General features: G+C 38.2%; 1 protein-coding gene across 1 annotated transcript in view; it reads left to right on the top strand.

Annotated features, from left to right (window-relative positions):
• Positions 1-20,963, top strand: part of LOC138958159 (sodium-coupled monocarboxylate transporter 1-like) — a 74,104-nt gene extending 53,141 nt beyond the window's left edge. Inside the window, exons 15-16 of the mRNA XM_070329240.1 lie at positions 17,216-17,334; positions 20,481-20,963. Of these exons, the coding sequence (XP_070185341.1) occupies positions 17,216-17,334; positions 20,481-20,735 (374 nt within the window). The 3' untranslated portion in view covers positions 20,736-20,963. The remainder of the gene's footprint in view (positions 1-17,215; positions 17,335-20,480) is intronic.
• Positions 20,964-22,284: the final 1,321 nt, after the last annotated feature.

Raw genomic sequence — 22,284 nt, 5'->3', positions numbered from 1 at the left:
ATAAGAATATTCTGGTGATGAATAAACGCGCTTTGTGTCATTAGCATCTAAAGATTTCTTGTTTACAATAGTTGTGTTGATCTGATGAAGCGCGGAACTGATCTTAGGGTTGTCATGGTGAAACACTCGCTTCTGAAACAGTGCTTCCTTGTAGTTATCATGCGATATGCTCGACTTTACAACCTGTTTGCTTACACCCTTTGCTTTTTTAACCACCCCTTTCTCACTTGCAACACTGTACATCTTTGCACGCAATCCAACATACTCCTTAATTATCTTCCCATTCATTTCATCTTTCATCTTTCCAATAACCTTCTTGTTAACATTTGAGTGCAATGGTGATTCTTTAGGGTAGTCGCAAGTGTCATAAAAAGAATCTTTTCCTTTTACTGCAGGACTTTCAGCTTCTAGATCTTTGTAAATGTCATCCGCTGGAATGTCAAGTAAGAATGAATCTGTGTCTGTGTAAAGTACTCTCGATTTGGGATATCTTGGTTTCAAATAATCATACAAAAACTCAAGCATCAACAGTTTTGACAACTCTAGCACAGTAAAGCCTATGAATACTGGTTTGTCAAGCTTGACTACAAGTTTTTTCATTAAGATACCATACAGCTGTTCATGAAAGTATTTAAAGTCTTGATACTGTGGTTTGGATGTCAGCTTGATGGCCTCATTTTCTCTTGTAACAAGTCTAACATCCTTTCTCTTGTGTGGGTTTTCCATTGTCTTACCAAAGCAACTGTTGTTCATCAGTTTAAAAAAGTCTTTCTCTGATGCATCAGCGGCTTTGGTTCTCAGTTCTGTGTTTTTCATGATGTAAGGTTTCATAAACTGTTCTTGATCAAATAAAATTATACGATGAACAGCCTTCAAAATTAATCCATGTCTAATGTAAAACTGTAACAGTCTGTAGTGACACACATACTTCTTTTTGTGAAACAGATTGGGCACCAGCTTTGGAGGTTCTCTTGGGTTTACTTTTAACCTCTCAGCCGCTAAAGGATAATCATTATGTAGATCATGAAGTGATAGTGGATAGTCTAAGTCAACTTCTAGTATCCATCCCTTTCGACTGTCTGGGCCTGCTTTTAATATTGTCATCACAACACATTGTGAAAATGGTCCTGAATAGATCTTAAAGTTCCGAAATGGAAGCGTCTGACACATTGCCCAACCATACAAATTGTTTGCATCTAGATACATGATGTAATTAGAAGGTTTCATAGGATCAAAGTCGTCCAAGTATTTGTTGTTGGCTTTGCAGTAATTGTGTGAAGCCATACTGATTCCTCCACGTAGTCCATTTTCAATCATCTGAAGTGTAGGAAGATCTGATAGCAAGTCAATCTTTACTCCTGTAAATCTAAGAAATGCATCCCAGCTCATGCCTGGTGCAGATATGTAATGTGAAGGATCTAGATTGTAGTGCTTCATACATGTTCTTCTGTAATTCTCAAATATATCTGCAAGTAAACAAACATCAGCCAACAAATATTGATCATGATAATCACCCATTGTATTACATCCTAATTTATTCCATGCAGTCTTAGCGTGTTCATAGTCTTCGTCACTTATACCTTTACCCTTCAGCCGTGAGAAGTAAGCATCCTTTGGTGGTAACTCATCTTCATCAAACCTCTCCCACGAATCCATGTATTCATATGGATAGACTCCCTTTCTAACTAAGTCACTGTCAAAGTACTTACATGTGATTGGGAAAGCAGTTAGTGATGAAGATAAAGACTCAAGTGTTCCCATCAGATGTTGAGCAGAATCGTAGAAGTATAAACTATTCAGAGTAAAGGCCATGTACTTTTCTGAAGACTGCGCAATGCATCTTGCTTTGTATTCATCAGTTACTGCCTGCATGATCAGATGTGAATCATAACCGCGCAAGTTATGGAAGAAGATTGGAAGCTTCCAAGTCTTAGGATCAAACTTTAATTGTAGATTACATTTGCTGTGTGCTGCTCCTCGGAACTGCCCACTTACATGATCATGATCTCTTACTATTGGATTGTCTGTGTTTGGTGTTAGACTTTGTTCGCATATCCAACACTGTGTGGTAGAGTTAAACTGTTCTTGGTCTTCAGGTTTCATAACAATGTCTGAAAGATTCAGTTGTTTGGAGCAGTCATTTCGCACTTGGTTCATTTGCTGTAAGAAGTTCTTTGCTGCATTAGGTCCTCTGTACAATTGCGGTTTAGAATGTTTACCATCTGAACTAACAACAATAAATGCATATGAACAGACTTGATGATTACTTAGAGTTACTGTTTTAGGTAGGTCTTTTGGTAAAGGTCCTTCATATGGCACAATGATAGATTCAAAATCAGCATAAACAACATAAGGACTTTTCTGTAGTTTGCATACATTCTTAAAATACACTTTGCTGTCTGGCGGTGGTGTTGTTAACTTCACAACCGCATCATCAACGCTCTTACAATGTTGCTTGTGTATAAGTGCTGCATGAATTGATGGAATACGCAAGAGACATCGCCTACAAAAGTCTTGTTTACTATTGTGATTGCTTGTGCTCGCCATCAGTCTACTCATTGTACGAATCAAAGTGTAATGATATTTAACACCATCAGTCATTAGTAACATGTCAACATGGTTAGTATCACAATCACCAATCGTTGGTGAGTTCTTTGATATTCTGACTGGTTTCAGTTCATCTTCCTCATCCCACGTGTAAACATTTACGGTGATGGGTTTGTTTTGCTGTTCAAATTTGTCAATGCTTGTAATGCTGACAGGAAATTCAATACTAGTAAAGTTTAGTTTATTTCTGTATGCATGATAGTTAGACACTCTTTCTGCATTTTTCTTTACACTGTACAGTCTTGCCAGAACACACCACATAAAACATTTGTCATCATCATTCTTTATGTTCAGCACAGCACGTTTTTTGACAAGAGCAGGAGGTAAAGGTATGTAACTTCTACCTCTGATGGGGGCAAATTTACTTAGCTTCAATTCTATTTTTAGAATTTCACCTTCTGACCATCCGGATCCTTTCATCTTTGCATCCTCTGCAGCTTGCTCAAACCGTTTCATCATTTCATCTGCCCAGTTTCCATTCAATTCTGCCATAGAATTAAGTGCTAGTTGTCTGGTTGAAACATGAACTTCTAGCACCTCATCACTGATTGTTTTGTATTTTATTAAACTGACTATCTGCACTTTTACTGGAGGTTCAATCAACAAATTGTTTGGAATTTGTTCAATGGCGTCTTGCACACTGGACTGCACATTTTGAGGATCCGTTACTTGTAATTCAACGGTGTCAAATACTGTCGATAAAGATTCTAATACAGAGTCTTCCATCGCTGTGAGTTTGATTTTATAACTCAAAATAAAAATATAAATTAAAAAAAATGAAGTTGCTTAGAATTCTTTCTCAGAGCTTCCATTTTTGTTAACACTATAAAATCTGAAATAAAAAATCATTTAACATTTGTACCACGTGGAACTAATTGTAATTCCTCTTTTACAAAGGCTCTTTGCGGTGCTGGTTCTCTCAAGTAATATATAGGTGGATTTGTCTCTACTACTCTCTTGATTTCATGAATGTCAATACTCCAGATTGGATCCGTTGCACGCTTCCTGCTGTCACCCTCAGCTTCACCGGGTGCATATAAATATCTGACTTTCTGATTGAAAGGTAGTAATGCCACTGGTGTTGTTGACTTTGGAGCAACAGGTATTGTTTTCTGTTTGATTGCATCAACTGGTCTTAACCCTGTAGCTTTAAATACCTCCAGATTCATTGCTCTAAGTACTGATGGTAATCTTTTGACCCATTCAGTGTTACGCAATTTACTTTCTGTGTCCAAAAATTCCTGATGGTACTGATATGAAAACAGTTTTTCTGCCAACTGTTTGTTAAAGCTCTCAACAATAGCCTGTGACCTGTGGTTTCCTGGAATACCTCTCTTCACTGTAACATGATGTTTTAACAGAAGCTGGTTGACAGCTCCTTTAAACTCCTTACCATCATCGCACTGAATCATTCTGGGATACTTTAGTGGTCCACGTCTGTAAATTTCTTGCAGGGCAACAGCTGTAGCTATAGCACTTTTCTCTGTCAACGGTTCAGCATCTTTGTATCTTGTTGCAACATCAACTACAGTCAGTGCATACTTATATTTCTTCCTTCTGACTGTGTCATGCGGTAAATAGAGCAGGTCTATTTGATGAGTGTCATTCGGTTTAATGTTAACAAAGTGTGGTCGTGTAATTTTTCTTGGTGCAGGTAAATAGATCTGCCAAACTGCCTGCTTTGACAACCATTTCTTTGCTGTATCTTGAGAAACACCTGCTGCGTCACTGAGCTTGTCAATAGCAGTTCTTCCTTTCCAGTATCCTTTTGGGGAATAATATATTTTAGATAACAAAGCATCACTCATGGTTTTTTAAATGACAGAATATTAAGATTTGACAGCACGCGCAATAAAGTAAACAACAGCCATACCAATAACAATGAAAACAATCTCGCCCACCTTCTGCTCTTCTGAAGGCTGATAAAAGTCACCCAGTTTTGGAGGAGCACTTGTCTTCATTTTCTTTCCAGTTACAAGATAGTATTCTTGAATGGCTGCATCAACATTGGCAAAGGTTTTGTTTGCATGTCCTTGCTGCCTGAGTTTATCATTCATAAAGTCTAACTGCGCAATTCGTTTCTTCTCGTATTCATCCTGTGCTTTCGCCAGTTGTTCCATGGCTTTGTTGTGCCTTTCCCTCTCTTCACCATTTTGCAGTTTAGAAAACAAATAGTTGCTGCCAGAAAATGCAAGCGCATTTACAATCGCACCTCCCACCATCATAACCAAGCTAGCCATTTTATTGTCTTACATGTTTATATTTTCTGGAATAATTCCTTGCTTCACCAGGAAGTCTTTTGTTGCAAAGGAAGCTGTCACAACACCAATTAGTTTAGCACCGTCTTCGAAGTCTAACTTTCCCAAGTCGGCTGGTTTCATTCTGAGGAGACTTTTACCCAGCATTGTGTAACCTACACTCAAGCCTCCAATCACTGCAGCGTGATAAACTAGATTAACTATTGTCTTTTCAGAACTCATTTTTATGTTATCAAAATTAAAATATTAAAATTATTCCATATGAAATGAATCCACTGCAGGTACTACTGTGGGCTTTTTTATTGTTTGTACTGCTTTGTTTGTTGGTTTTGGTGTTTCTGATTTTGGTGTTTCTGATTTTGGTTTTTCTGACACTTTATATTTGCCTTGCCAAAGTTTGTAAAGCAAGTATCCACCTCCTCCAACAACAGCTGCTACAGCTACTTTTCTGTATGATAGAAATGAAGATTTTAATTCTTGATCAGTTTGTGTGACCTTAGTCACTTCAGGAATGTTTGGTGTCTGCTCAACTTCAGACATAATGTTCTGCTTTGCCTTTTGATTTAACTTTTTTTGTCTGTTCCATTCGGCTAGTTTTTTTCCTGCTTCTACTCTACCAGGTTTCTTTGTCACTGTGTTCACTTCTGGTATTTTCGTCTGCTCCACTGTCTGCTTCAACTGATCTGTCATCTTTTTTATTCTGAAAATTAATGTGTTTGAAAGTAATTAATCCAGCAACAAATGGTACTAATAAAGCACCAAATCGATAATACAGGCCACAGGCAAGAGATTCGAGGGACTTGGAAACAACAGGGTCATGAGTTAGATCATGTGTTAAGTCTTCCTCCGAGTCGAGAGGTGTAAAATGTCCAAAAATCTTTGTGTACAAACCTATAACAGTCTGTCCAATACTTCTAACCATCTTAGAACCAAGCACTGATTCATACCGTCCATGATACTTTTCTATATCTTCTGAGGAAAGATGTTGTACTTCTTCCACAGTTAACTGCTGCCCAAGGTAGTGTTTTGTTTTTCCACAAACAGCAAGTGAATACAATCTTTCTTTTTTATCAGGTATAGTCCTACTGTCACAGATTTCAATATCTGTAGCAGTCTGCATCAGCAATTCATCACAGTTCATTTTATTTTGATGCAGAATAAAATAAAAATCTAGTAATTAAACTTGAGTAAGAACTTAGGTAGGAACTTAACAAGAACTTAGGTAGGAACTTGAGTAAGAACTTAGGTAGGAACTTAACAAGAACTTGAGTAAGAACTTGACAAGAACTTAGTAAGAACTTGACAAGAACTTAGTAAGAACTTGACAAGAACTTGACAAGAACTTGAGTAAGAACTTGGTAAGAACTTGAGTAAGAACTTGGTAAGAACTTAGCAAGGATTTCTACAAACATACATACTGAACTGGTTGATCAGTTTTTAAAACCAGTTTCGAGTGCTTAGAAGATTTCAGATTATTCTTTATTCTTTCTCTCTCCTGTTTGTTTTCAATGACATCATTTTCTCGAAGGCACTCTTCAAAACTGTCACGGTCCTTTGAATAGAACAATGTTATTGTTTTGAGTTGCTCTCTAAAGTCTTTCAGAACTGCATTGTATTTTTGTGTTAATATCCAAACTGATATTAATGCATGTCGTCCACTGAATGCAAGCTTTGCTAGTGCACTTTTCTTTCTAACAATGTCACGTTCTGCTGCACAGTCATCAATAATAAACAGTGTTGGCGTGTTCTGAAAAAGATCGAAATAATGCTCCAAGCAAACATTTAGACGATCAGAAGGATTTACAATAAATATATTTTGATCAGACCATATGAATTTTCTCTCCTTGTATGTTCTGTTATGCTTTATGGTTGGACAGAATATGACTATGTGTTCAAAGTGATTTATGTAAACAGTCTGTAATAAATCCAAAACATATCTTGTTTTGCCGCAACCTGTTGCCCCACAAATCAAAGAACAGTGTGGATCTTTTGGAAGAAAATCTAGATACTTCATTTTAACACGTTCAATAAACAATATCCTGTAATCTGCTTTCAGAGATGTTTAACTGCGCATCTGACACAACAAACACGTAGATCTTAACTGATTTACTACTACTCCCTACTTCCTTTTCAATTTGTATTGTGATTCCTTCTGATCCGTTTTCAATTCGCCTTCCACTTCCATGCAGTTTGTTGTCGTCAGTTGTTCTGAGATCCAGCCATAACGCATATTTATTTGTCAAGAAATCTTCTACGCCAACACCGTGTAAATGTAGATCTTTAGCCACAAGATCAGATGTTGGGTCTTTCAATCTTCCTCCAGTAAAGTACTTTCTTGCTTCATCATAGTGTTGGTATGGCAGCATGCCAGATGCAAATATTTGGTTTGGCTGCCCTTCAATTGTGCAATATACTCTATTGATTAGTGGATTGTAAAACTTTTCTATTTGCCTTTCATATGAATCTTTTGGTTCCTCAAACAACATAAGTATTCCCTTCATTGACCTAGCTGGTGTATTCAAGTTAATGTTCCAGATTGGATCAGCCTGGCTTTTTGAAAGTGTACTGTGATTCAACACTCTTTCATAATAGATAGGCAGCTTAGAACTGTACTGATTTTCTATAAGTCTAGCCAGTTCAGGATGGTTTACAACATCAAACTCTAAAGAAATTCCAGACACCTTATACTTTGCTTCCGGGTCTTGTGAAAGCATAACACGATCATAACTATTGAAAGTCAGGTCGTATGACAGCCTGTCACGCAATGCTCCTTGATAGAAGGGAGGATGTGAATTTATGAGTTCAAAGTCAAGTGGAATACAAAATTTGTTTCCAAAAGCAACATTGACAGCGTTATCTTTTTTGTTGTCAGCTTTATCTCCGGCTCCTATTCTAACTTTTATCCCATTGTCTGACTGAATCCCTTGAAACACTCTGTTTTTCTTTTCATTGTCAGTCAACCAATTATCTGCATAAACTAAAAATACATCTGCATTATTCAATGACATCACTTCCCGCCCTTCCAGTTTGACAGTAATCTTCCTCACAATTGCTCTTCCTACATTATAAGCCAAAGTCCTATTTTCATCTGAGCCAGATTCTAATTCTAATTTGAATGATAGTCTTACAGTGCCTGGTACAATAACATCGTTCTTACCTAGATTAGGAAACCTAACAGTAAGTATTTCATTCTGATCAATAGTAGAAGGATTATTTGTAACTATAACTGTTTGCCTTATTCCTTTTACCCCGAGAGGTTCTTTCAGCCTTCTGTAAGGATCAAGAACAGAACCGAACGATTGTGCCATCTTTTTTTATTTTCAAAATAAAAAATAAGTTACAAATGGCAGAAGGTGGATTTGAAGATTTATTTGAGCCAGCGGACGACATGAGCGAAGCAATCCCTTTGGTTCCCTACCATCATTCACTGCATTATGAGGTGGCACGACATGAACTTCTGGAAGGTAAAGTTAGAGATTTCTACAAAAGTTTAGGAGAAGAACCTGATGTTTTAGATCCAAACCAGTTCAAAATGGAAGCAAATCATTTATATACAACTAACGATAAAGGAGAAAAAGTCCAACTTACATATAAATCTAATCCTGCTAAGTTTCTATCAAAAGTTTCACTAAAACAAAAACTTACTGCTAATAGACTTAGGCAATTAGATATTGTGCCTAGCACACGGTCATCACCTTCCCATGTTGTTTCCTTACTTCAACAAGCAGAACTAGGACTACCAACTGCTACTCAAATAGAATCTGTTCCATTGCAAGATCTTAATAAACTTGCAGATGAGGCTGATCAACTTATACAAGAGATAGAGACTTCTTTTTCTGAGGAAACTTCACTGAAGACTCCACATGAACTATTACCTATGAGAGAAATAGAAGCCCTTAATCAATCACTACAAACCATCAGAGGTGAAATAGCAAATAATCTGTCAAAACTAGGTCAGCTGGATGAAGATATAAACAAAGAGAAACAAAAACTTGCTGATGCTGATGATTTGAACCTAGAACAAGAAGTAAAAAACAGAATTTCTAAGCGTTTAAAAGATTTGCAGGAGGAGAAAGCCATAAGGTTAGAAGTTCTAAGTAATAATAGAGAACAACTGAGAACACAGGTCAGCAGAATAAAAAATACAATTCAAAGAATCCTTTACGAAGACACAACTCTTGCTGAAAGAATTAGAACGCTTTTCAGAGAGCAGGGAATCACAATAGCTAGTATACTAACTGCGTTAGGATTTGCAATAAGCACATTAGTGTTAACACTCACAGGTGGCACTGTCACACCTCCACCTCCACCTTCACCTTCATCTCCATCTGATCCGGGATGGGTAAAGAAACAACTCAAACACATTGCAGAACTATTAAAGAAACTAGCAGCAAAAGCTTTGGATGCACTTCCAGGAATCATTGGTTCAATTGTTAGCTGGCTGTTATCTTTTGCAGGTAAAGTTGTTGGTTTCATGGCTGAACATCTCTGGACTCTAATAGTTTTAATTGCGGGTGTTCTGCTAACGAGAATAAAGCAAAAGTAAGCCTACACCCACTCCACCAATTACTAGAGCAGTCTTCTGCGATTCATGATCATCACTAATACTAACAGCTTGATCATCACTAGTGACAGAATGATCTTCACCTGCAGCGTGATCTTCACTTGTCACGCTTTGTTTCTGTTCATTGTGATATGGCTGTAACATCGTTCTGATTTCTGAATTCAGTTCTTCACCCTTTCCAAGCGGCTGGGTGTCACTAGCAATAATGATTTCATTGTTATAATTTGTTATTGTTCCAATCTGCAGCTGGAGATCAGAAGGTAACATGTAAAGGCCGTTACCAACAGCAAAGTCAACTTTTGATCTTGCATAACGGAGAGAGTCTTGATACCTTTTGATGCTGGAAGGCAGATCAACTGCAGAGTTTATGACATCTTCTAAATTTGATAACAACTGTTTCTGTGCACCAAACCCTGTGCTTGTTCTCATTATGTTTGATCGTGTCTGTGCCTGCGAGCCTAGCAAGCACCACGCATATGTTCGGATAGATTCATTGATCCTTTCAACACCTGATCCAGTGAAACCTTTGCCGGTGTCTAATATAAAAGTAGTCCATGCATTGTGGTGCTGTTGTTCTATTGATCCTAACTGTACCTGCACATTTGAAGAAAAAGATGTATGACCTGGCCAGTAATCAAAATTATACCTCCTGTGGACACCCCATAAATATAGTGTTCCCATGCCATGGTTTTTGTCTTGCTTTTGCCTAAAGTCGGTCTTAAAATCTATATTGAATTCATTGCAGAGACGCTCATACACTTTCATGTTTATCCTATTGTTGAATGGGTTCCAGCTCTTTTCATGCGGCATTGGTGCCTGAAGTTCAGACAAGATTCTCCTGCACTGATAGTAAACGTGAAATGTGTACACACACTTTGTCAGTAAGTTTGAATTATTCATGTGGTCTGCATAGGACACTCCACATCCTGTGGTTGCACAGAATATTGCAAAGTTTAACTGATTCTGATAGAACTGCATTGGGTGAGAGTTCCACATCTTTGGAACACTATCATTTTTGATTGGGGGATTTAGGTAAGAATGGAATGGGTCAGGCACTTTAACGCGAATGGATTCTGTTTCTGTTACAGCAAAGTCCAACTCATGGAAAGAAATAGTCTTTGGATTGTAATATGGTCCAGTTTTGTATTTAACGTCTTTGTTGAATTTATACTGAATCATTTTTGTTGTTGAATAAAAAATGTTTATCACACTAACAAATGTGAAGACTAGTGTGCCAGTTAAACTTGCAAACCCTATCAACAATCAAAATGGAGGAATGAAAGTTGCACTGCATGAAATTATGTACAAGGTTACTTGGTATAATATCAGTAAAAAAAAGGCTAACAACTGGGTTAGAATTAATGGTAAAACACATTCTGTAGAAGATGGTTACTATGACTTCTGCACTTTAGAGAAAGAATTGTTTGCTCCAGTAGGTATTACAGCGAGTTTAAATCATGCAAGTCTCATTGCTACTCTTACTATGCCCAAAACTAGAGAAGTAAACGTTGAGTTTCCAACCAAACTCCTTGATATGCTTGGAATTACAAAAATATACAAGGGAACACGTCCCATTGACATGGATGTTAACAGTGTACTGTTTGTTCACATGAGAGAGCTTAACACATCCTATAATCTGTTTAATGATCAGCGTTCTGATCTGCTTAGGATTCTTCCACCGAGTGATGCCTCTTTTTGTAAAATGCACGTGCCAACATTTAAGACACTTCAGTTCAAGGACTTGGAGGAAGGGTGTCATGAATTCCTACACATTGATCTGAAAAATCAAAGTGGACAACCAGTTGATTGTTTGTTTAACATTACATTGGAAATAGTTCCATAAAATATTGAGTATTAAAATGTCGAGTGGACCTACAATAGCTTATCCTGTTGCATGTTCAACTATAGAGTTGAAAGATTTAGCAGACGCTATCGACTTTGAGAGCAATGCTGAAGTTGGTGCAGTGTATGCATTCGAGTTTACAGACACCGGTTATTACAAGAGAAAGGAAATCGACGATGAAAAGAAACCAAGATTTCTCAAACTAGGTCAAATCCGTGATGTTAATGTACCTGATCCAATTGTCGATGACATATACTACATGTGGAAACATCAGAATAAAAAATGGGTACTTAGTCCTGTTATCAAAAAGATTGACTGGGAAATGAAGTTTGAATTTGTGAGTCCATACACTCTTGTTGGAAAAGACGACACATTCCGTAAGTCAATCAATGCTAAACCACTAATTGTTAGCCTTGTTCCTGCGTTTAACAGCAGGGGAGAAGTTGCAGTTAAACCTTTCCATAAGAACAACTATCTCATTCACAGAAAACAAAGTGTTGAAAAGGACGCTGACACCATTGTCGATTTTATACCCAAGCTTCCAATAGGGCAGAATGCAACTATGATATTTGATATAGTTGTCAGGAAAAGGGAAGAAACCACAAACACTGTTCTAATGAGAGGAATAAATCTCAACTGGAGACCATTAAATGTTGAAGAAGTCAGAGTATTTATTGCTGTTCAAAAGGATTCTAACACAATAAAAAAACAGACGTCAAACCAAAATGTTGTTGTTAACGCAGATATAAATAATTTAACAGAAATAAGAAGTATTAATCTTACTTATCTTGATTTGATTGCTTTCTACTATACAGATAAGGTGTTAAGCAATGAACAGCTTCAAAGCTTAGCAGAAACACTGGCCAGTGAGAATTAAGATAAATATTTTATATTTTGCATTAAAAAGATGACTAGCAGTGTGAAGCTTTATCCTAATATTGATGAAAGTGCAGCAGAAAGTCAACAATTCAGACTGGCACACATTAGTAATATACAAAAACAACTAGAAGATGAATTAGAAAAATATTCTCGCGCTAGACGTAAGTACTCAACAACTTACAACAGCCTTTCTAATGCCAGCACTGGTTCTACTATCCTTGCATCAGCTGCAGGTGTAACGGGAACAATTCTGTTAGCTACCGGAGTAGGGACTCCAGTTTCTCTAATCCTAGGTGGTGTCGCAGCAGCAGTTGGTGGTTTATCATTTATAGCATCAGCTATAATGAAAAAAATTGTGAAAAAGCTTGAAAAACACGAATCCATTTCCACTCTTGCATCATCAAAATTGTCTAGCCTAAAACTGTCTATCAGTAAAGCACTTGAAGATTCAAAAGTTTCTGACGAAGAATTCAAACAGATACAAACAGACTTTGATGACTACAAAAGTAAGAAAGCAAGTATTCAAACAAAAACACGAGCTGAATATAACAAGCCAATCGATATAGAAGATCTGAAAAAGCAGTTTTTAAAAAAGGGGATTCAAATAGGACGGGAAGAAAAAGTAAAAATAGAATCACTTGTAAAGAGTTAACTATTCGTTTAGACAGTCACATTGCATGTATCAGATATAATTCTAACAGTGAAAGAACACATGAAGTAAAGTTTGTAAATGAGAGAGCGTATTGAGCTTAAGAATGTTGTATAAGAGAAAGGGGGAATGTACGTTCTGGGTTACTGATTCCGACAGACCCGGCATTGGTTCAAAACAACCTTACTTTACTGTATTTTTTTTGTATGGATTTATGCAGTACTTTTCTGATTTTGTCGCATGTTTCATTTTAGTAAAAGTTTAGTCCAGAAGCCTATTTTTGGTTAATATTTAGGGTCTGTCGGAATCGGTGAGCCAGAACGTACATTCTCCCTTTCTCTGTTCTAAATACAAATGACGTACTGGTAATGATGTAATGAGTTGTTCTAATCTTGTTCTTGGAACTCTTGCTGTTCCAAGCTTGTTCTTAGCAAGTCTTGGTGACGAGAACAAAGACTATCAATGAAATCTTTAGAAATAACCTCTGACAACGACGACGATGACGACGACGACGATAACAACAACAACAACAAATGACATCGACGACGACGACGACAACAACAACAACAACAACAACAACAACAACAACAACAACAACACACAAAAACAACAACACGAGAACAACAACAATCACGACAACGAACATGACAACAACAACACCAACAACTACGACGACAACTACAACGACTGGGTTATGATGACATCACCAATGATTTAAAGGCCGTTAAAAAATCGTTAAATCCTATTTCTTCACTGATTCTTATGAAATTTTAAAGGTAGGTTTGTTGTCCCCAACTTATTTTCACTCCATACTTTTCCAGAAGAAAAACATAATTTTGGCAGTTAAAAACCGTTAAATTTCAATTCTTCACCGATATTTATGAAATTTTGTGGGTAGGTTCGTTGTCCCCAACTGATTTTCACTCTATACTTTTCCAGAAGAAAGACATAATTTTGGCAGTTAAAAAACGTTAAATTTCAATTCTTCACCTATCTTTATGAAATTTAGTGGGTGGGTCCGTTGTCCCAAACTGAATTTTAAGACATACTTTTCCAGACAAAAAACCTTATTTTTGGCAGTTAAAAACCGTTAAATCTCAATTCTTCATCGATATTTATGAAATTTTGTGGGTAGGTTCGTTGTCCCCAACTGATTTTCACTCCATACTTTTCCAGAAGAAAAACATAATTTTGGCAGTTAAAAACCGTTACATTTAAATTTTCACCTATCTTTATGAAATTTAGTGGGTGGGTCCGTTGTCCCAAACTGAATTTCAAGACAAACTATTCCAGTCAAAAAAACTTATTTTTGGCAGTTAAAAACCGTTAAGTCTCAATTCTACACCGATATTTATGACATTTTGTGGGTAGGTTTGTTGTCAGATTTGACATGATGGCAGAATTGAAAGTGTGAGATATCCTGATGTTTCACAATTTATGCTGCATAATTCAGCCCCATAGGCGCTTGAATTTTAGGTGGAGTTGGGTTTTTTTTCAGCCCAAACCAGTAACCCCCACATGGTTTTCATGTCCCTTTCTGAGAGACTTCAAGAAGTTTCAATTTGACGTCATGATTAGCCTGCCGCATTAGCAAGTATGAAAACACGTCATCGATGACACATTTTAAGACAGAGAGAGAGAGAGAGAGAGAGAGAGAGAGAGAGAGAGAGAGAGAGAGAGAGAGAGAGAGAGAGAGAGAGAGAGAGAGAGAGAGAGAGAGAGAGAGAATCATGTACACACAGATGGACGACTTCGCTTGGGGTATGTACTGCCCGGCAGTACACATCTACTTAATTATTATTATTTTTTTTGTTTTAAAGAAACTTCTTGAGGTGTGACTCTAAACACATGCCCCCCTCCAAAACAAGGTTTTTGTAAAAAAAAAATATTGTAAAATGAATAAAAATTGATTTTGGCAACTGTCTCTTTGTGACTGACACTTTGCGATTATCCCCCTCCTTATGTTGCAATTTTCCAGAGAATGTGCAATACTAAATGTGAGAACATTTTTGTTTCTGACTACACATACCATGTCATGAGACAATTTGATGTCAAATCATTGTACCCTTTTCGGGACAACGGAACTCATTTTCTAGGCTTCTTATGGAGCCAGACCCTGTGGTCTATACTGCGTGCGCGTGAGAGTGAGAAAAAAATAATGTTCACACGTACGTGTTTAAAGGCACAGTTAGCCTCCCGTAAACCATCACAGATACTGTCAGGCTTTTAAACACAGTACAAACACCCTTCCATTTGAACGCTCACCGAACGGGAACATCCTAGGTGCCCTACGTAAAGAGCGAGCAATTTTCAAAGAATTAATCTTGCGGATTGTCTCCTCACACAATCGGACCGTGGTGCTTTTGGCGCTAGACCTAACTTTTAAAATCTAAATAATGAATTGACAGCTTGTTACACAAACATTCTTAAATCATAAAAGAATTTTTTTTTCATCAAGACAAGATCAATACAATTTGAAGTTTTGACAGTTTGATAAAAGAAAAGGCCGGAAGCAGGGTCACGCAAGGTCGTGGTTCTCGTAGCAGACGACGGTTTATGCCTATCGCCAGTTCCTCTGAACAGTCAAAAGCCATCACTAGAGTTCTTGTGAACCACAGCCGTTTGTTTCGTGCATAGTCAGAGGTACATAATAACGTGCTATTGCAGATAAGCTCACAGCGAATTACAAACTGACGACAACATTGTGAAAAAGGAAAACTGGATCACAAGGGTTCACGATGGCACAAATACATTCTTTGAAAATTGCTCGCTCTTTACAGAGGTCACCTAGGATGTTCTCAAGTGGTGAGTGTTTAAATGAAAGTGTTTTTGTACTGTGTGTAAAAGCCTAACAGTATCTGTGATGGTTTACGGGAGGCTAACTGTGCCTTTAACGAAGACGATACGAACAACAGAGCAGTCAGACAGTCAGACGTTTCGACCACTGGGGTCTTCCTCAGGCTCACACATCAGACGTTTCGACCACTGGGGTCTTCCTCAGGCTCACACATCAGAACAAAAGAAGAAGACAGACGACAGAACAGAAAGAAGAACTACAGGATAACGATTCACACTTTATGACTCACAAACCAGAACGGACAGAGGAGGAAGGGAGGCTACTCCAGGATAACAAAATAAGTAAACAAATAAAGGGAAGGAGTCATATAAATGAAATATAATCTGTCTGTATCAGCCTGAAGAGGTTCTCAATGACTGTTTCTGATGTTTGTGCCTGAGGAAAAGCCCAGTGGTCGAAACGTCTGACTGTCTGACTGCGTTGTTGTTCGTATCGTCTTCGTTAAATACGTGTGTACAGAATTTTGTATCCTTTTATTTCTCCCTCTCACGCGCATGCTGTCACCATTGTTCTGCTTTCGTCATAAAAAAAAAATGATTCTGTCTGTCTGTTTGTCTGTCTGTCTGTCTGTCTGTCTAGCTGTCTGTCTATCTGTCTATCTGTCCGTCTGTCCGTGCGTATCGGCTGCGTGTACAGAATTTCTATGGGTCTTTTTTTAATTATATTTAGTCAAGTTTTGACTAAATATTTTAACGTAGAGGGGGAATCGAGACGAGGGTCGTGGTGTATGTGTGTGTGTGTGTGTGTGTGTGTGTCTGTCTGTCTGTCTGTCTGTCTGTCTGTGTGTGTGTGTAGAGCGATTCAGACCAAACTACTGGACCGATCTTTATGAAATTTTACATGAGAGTTCCTGGGACTGATATCCCCGAACGTTTTTTTCATTTTTTTGATAAATGTCTTTGATGACGTCATATCCGGCTTTTCGTGAAAGTTGAGGCGGCACTGTCACGCTCTCATTTTTCAACTAAATTGGTTGAAATTTTGGTCAAGTAATCTTCGACGAAGCCCGGACTTCGGTATTGCATTTCAGCTTGGTGGCTTAAAAATTAATTAATGACTTTGGTCATTAAAAATCGGAAAATTGTAAAAAAAAATAAAAATTTATAAAACGATTCAAATTTACTATCATCTTATTCTCCGTCATTTTCTGATTCCAAAAACATATAAATATGTTATATTTGGATTAAAAACAAGCTCTGAAAATTAAATATATACAAATTATTATCAAAATTAAATTGTCGAAATCAATTTAAAAACACTTTCATCTTATTCCTTGTCGGTTCCTGATTCCAAAAACATATAGATATGATATGTTTGGATTAAAAACACGCTCAGAAAGTTAAAACAAAGAGAGGTACAGAAAAGCGTGCTATCCTTCTTAGCGCAACTACTACCCCGCTCTTCTTGTCAATTTCACTGCCTTTGCCATGAGCGGTGGACTGACGATGCTCCGAGTATACGGTCTTGCTGTAAAATGGCATTGCGTTCAGTTTCATTCTGTGAGTTCGACAGCTACTTGACTAAATATTGTATTTTCGCCTTACGCGACTTGTTCCAGGTTTCATAAAACCGACAACCGTGGACCCCCGACTGATCTTGCCAGTCTTCGACAAGCTGTTCCCCTACCTTCCTGAGAAGGTGCTCAAACCGCTACGCTTCGGCATCGTGCATGAAGGGGTGGGTGCTGTCTATAGCTGTGTCGGTGTCCGTGTTTGTTTGGTGGATTTTTTGTTTTCCGTTTGATCCTGCCCATATTTGAAAATGTTTCCCTCTACCTGTGCTCAAACCGCTGCGCTTCGGCATCCTGCATCAAGGGGTAGGTGTTTTTTTGTTATATTTAGTCAAGTTTTGACTAAATATTTTAACATCGAGGGGGAATCGAAACGAGGGTCGTGGTGTATGTGCGTGCGTGTGTGCGTGTGTGCGTGCGTGTGTGTGTGTGTGTAGAGCGATTCAGACTAAACTACTGGACCGATCTTTATGAAATTTGACATGAGAGTTCCTGGGTATGAAATCCCCGAACGTTTTTTTCAGTTTTTTGATAAATGTCTTTTATGACGTCATATCCGGCTTTTCGTGAAAGTTGAGGCGGCACTGTCACGCCCTCATTTTTCAACCAAATTGGTTGAAATTTTGGTCAAGTACTCTTCGACGAAGCCCGGGGTTTGGTATTGCATTTCAGCTTGGTGGCTTAAAAATTAATTAATGACTTTGGTCATTAAAAATCGGAAAATTGTAAAAAAAAATAAAAATTTATAAAATGATCCAAATTTACGTTTATCTTATTCTCCATCATTTGCTGATTCCAAAAACATATAAATATGTTATATTCGGATTAAAACCAAGCTCTGAAAATTAAATATATAAAAATTATTATCAAAATTTTTTTTCGAAATCAATTTAAAAACACTTTCATCTTATTCCTTGTCGGTTCCTGATTCCAAAAATATATAGATATGATATGTTTGGATTAAAAACACGCTCAGAAAGTTAAAACAAAGAGAGGTACAGAAAAGCGTGCTATCCTTCTTAGCGCAACTACTACCCCGCTCTTCTTGTCAATTCCACGTGCACTGTCTTTGCCACGGGCGGTGGAGTGACGATGCTACGAGTATACGGTCTTGCTGCGTTGCGTTGCGTTCAGTTTCATTCTGTGAGTTCGACAGCTACTTGACTAAATATTGTATTTTCGCCTTACGCGACTTGTTTGTTTGTTTATTTGTTTGTTTGATTGTTTGTTTTTTTGTTTTGATCTCCGTCTGATCCTGCCCATATTTGACAAGCTTTCCGTCTACCTGCCATAGGAGGTGCTCAAACCGCTGCGCTTCGGCATCGTGCATCAAGGGGTAGGTGTGTGTGTGTGTGTTTGTTTGTTTGTTTGTTTGTTTGTTTTGATCTCCGTCTGATCCTGCCCATATTTGACAAGCTTTCCGTCTACCTGCCATGGAAGGTGCTCAAACTGCTGCGCTTCGGCAACGTGCATAAAGGGGTAGGTGCTGTTTTTGTGGGTTTTTGTGGGGTTTTTTCATCTCATTCTGATCCTGCCAATATTTGACAAGCTTTCCTTCTGCCTGCCTTAGAAGGTGCTCAAACCGCGACGCTTTTGCATCGTACATGGAGGGGTATGTTATGTCTGTGTGTTTGAATGTTTGTTTGTTGTTGTTTTTTGTTTGTTTGTTTTTGTTTGTTTGTTTGTTTGTTTGTTTGTTTGTCTGATCCTGCCCATATTTGACAAGCTGCTTGAGAAGGCGCTTGGGCATCGTACATGAAGGGTTAAAGGTGTCAAAGTCATGAAGCGTATGTGTGTGTAGGTGTGTCCGCGCGTAGGCTATGTGTGTTTCAGTTTGAGTTTGTGTGAGTGTTTGTTTGAGGGCGCGTGTGCGGGTTTAAGTGTTTTATATTAATTTATGAGTTTGGTCATTAAAAATCAGAAAATTCTAATTAAAATTAAGTTGTTGTAAACGATACAAAAAGAGTGTCATCTTATTCTTGATCATTTCTTGATTCCCACAACATTAACAGCTATTGTGTTTTCAGCGTAGCAATAGGGTCCGATATTTAGACGAGACAAGGATAACGCCGACGAGTCGAAGACGAGTCGCATTATACTTGTTCGAGTCTAAATATCGGACCCTATTGTTACGCTGAAAACACAATAGCGATTATATCGCTGTTCTGACCTTGATTTGTTGTTCCAAACTGACAGTTTTTACGTCGATGCGTTAATCTCAGGTTTTGATAGCAGATGCCGTTTCTTATGCGCATTAGTTTTGCGCAGGCGCCACACTGACTTTGGAAAAAAAACTCGATTTGACAACACAGCTGTTAAACAACTTTTTATTAGTTCATTCGAATACAACAAAAAGAAGTTTGAGTTTTTTTAATTATGAACAAGACTACTTATGAAGAAGACCAAAACACAACATCAACGGAAACTAGAAACAAGTGAAGAACTAGGATGCAACAAGGGGAGGAAAAGAGAACAGCTAATCGCGGGCAGACGGCAGCGAAGTTTTCAGTTTGGGTGAATGGCATTTATACTTGTCTCGTCATGAAGCGAATTTTTCAACCTCAGTTATAAACGACTACATGAATGTTAGTGCCATGGGTTGTACATCAATACTTCAGAGGGGAAGTGGGGTATTTAGTGTGGAGTTACGAGATAAGTAAAGCCGAATACGAAAGTTTGTGTCAGTCGGCAACTGACACAGGCTCCCCTGTTTGTACTACATCTTTCGACTTGGGGCATTTTGTGGTGTTTAGGGACAGAAAATAATTGATTTAGTCCTGTTTCATCGGGAAGTTAGCAGAAAAGGGTATGCTCTCGACATTTGTAAAGCTGAAAAACATTCCCGAGAAGAATTTCAAGTTGTCAGTGTATGCTGTTGTCGATTAAAACATCGTGTGGTACAGATGGGTAAACCAGAACCATGCGTCTTTGTTATTGCCAATATGCTTTTGGATATTGGCAAAAATGGCCGACTTCCGTAGCATTATGCTTTGATGATCGGAAGAGACCATCCAATCACAGCCCCCGAATTCCCCCACGTGTCCATCAGAATAGCTATATATGGATATGTTATGTTTGGATTAAAAACAAGCTCAGAAAGTTAAAAAGAGGCTTGTCACTTCAAGCGATCAGCTACGTTTTCCACGTGAATCATAGTGTGTCAGCGCCCTTCAGTCTCGGTCGCGGGGTATCCGCGAAGTATTGTCTTCCTTAAATGGAGTGCGTTCAGGATCACTCTGTGAGTTTGACAGATTGACTAAATGTATTAATTTCGCTTCACGCGACTTGATTTTTTAACCGTTTCTCTTTTCAGAAATACAATTTACCACCATCCAAATCGGTCAACCTTTCCGTACACGCTGGATCCAACAGTTCTGTCGGCTCCGGCAACTCAGTGAACGAAAAACAACCATATGACGTCACGAACGGCCACGTCAAACCGAAGTTTGAGCTGGGTGATGACGCAAGTTCGAAAGACGTCAAGATCGAGATGCAGAACGGACAAATGAACAAAGCATATGAAAATGATGACGTGGAGAAAAACGGTGTTTTAAAAACACGATTGTGAGACTTGAGAGCACAATTCTGTCTCTTAAAAGCGATCATACTTGTTAACAACACAGACATGTTCAGTCTTTTTTACCTGTTAAACGAGCTAAGAGCATTTTGAAAGTTAAAGGGATTTGGGGTTGATATAATTTCGTTACGCCTACTTTAATCTCCGCCTTAAATCTTAATCCTTGTTAAATAAAGTTCAATTCAATTCAATTCAATTCCTTATTTACCCACACAAAAACAAACAAAAATCCCACAGAGTACAACCGAGCTTTTGATTTCTGGTATGTTTCCAAGTGAAAGGATGCTCTTAATTATTCTGTATGAAAGCCTGCACATAATTATCTGTTGCTGTGAACACGATCGTGAACGCAGGATGGACAGTACGAGTTAAAGATGATGCGCCTGTGGGCTGTGTGACACCGGTTCGAGAGTCAAAAAGGTCGAATGTCAAAACTTCGAGGTCAAAAGGTCAAGGGTCAAAAGGTCAAGTTCATGAGGTCAAGTGTCAAATTGTCGAGGTTGACAGACGGTCGAGAAAAACTCAAACTGTCGAGTTCCACAACTGCTTAAAAGGATCGAGGTACATGTATCCTGTCCGTACACAGACTATCGCTCAATTCTGTGCGACGTTCGTTTGTGTATTCGTGTTGTTGAATGTGTACATGCGTTGGCGTACGCGTTAGTGTGTGTACAGCACCCCAATACTCGAGCATTCCGAACTTCGACTTTTTTGTTTTCCTCAACTTCTGTGCACCTCGACATTTCGATTCTTGACTAAATGACATCGATCGTGAATGCCTCCACCTTTTGGTCTTCAATCCTTTGCGTCTGTCTCACTCTTGTGTTCTGGTTCTGTGCCTATATCTCGACAAATCTCAAAGGTGGAAATCCATTTGTTAATTGCGCTTCTTGGCTTCCTACTTCTTGGTTGACATTATGAGGATTATTTTGCAGAGTCGTTGTTAATGTTAATACATAAATATAGCTGCACTTGTTTTTTAAAGTTTGCAACCTTATGGTATGGCGCTTATAGGTAATCTTAATTACACCAACTTGATGTGCATTTTTCTTTTTATATGCTTACATTAGGGTTGTATTGGATGATTTTGCAATGACGTTTGGCCCTCGAGAAAAAGGGAGAATAATGTTTGAGGAAAGCTGAAAACTTTCATCAGTGACAATATTTTGTTGTGACCAAAAATATGAGCCTGCATAACAATCGTCAGAGAGACTGGTGGTTGTGGGGTATGCTGACGTGGATACCGAAATAGATACATACACTTACATACACAGAAAGAAAGTAAATACATCGACATGTAGACAGATAGCTAGAAATGTAGATAACTAGATAGATAGATAGATAGATAGACAGACAGACAGTCAGACATATAGACAGACATATAGATAGATAGATAGATAGATAGATAGATAGATAGATAGATAGATAGACAGATAGATAGACAGACACATAGAGATAGATAGATAGACAGACAGACAGACAGACACACAGATTGAGCGCAAATTGAAAACGGCTGTGTTTTGAGTGGGCCTTCCAGACT

This window comes from Littorina saxatilis, linkage group LG2 (genome assembly GCF_037325665.1).
Source record: "Littorina saxatilis isolate snail1 linkage group LG2, US_GU_Lsax_2.0, whole genome shotgun sequence".
Taxonomy (NCBI): Eukaryota; Metazoa; Mollusca; class Gastropoda; order Littorinimorpha; family Littorinidae; genus Littorina; species Littorina saxatilis.
The sequence above is the reverse complement of the archived record's forward strand: the minus strand, read 5'-3'. Positions and strand labels throughout refer to the sequence as shown.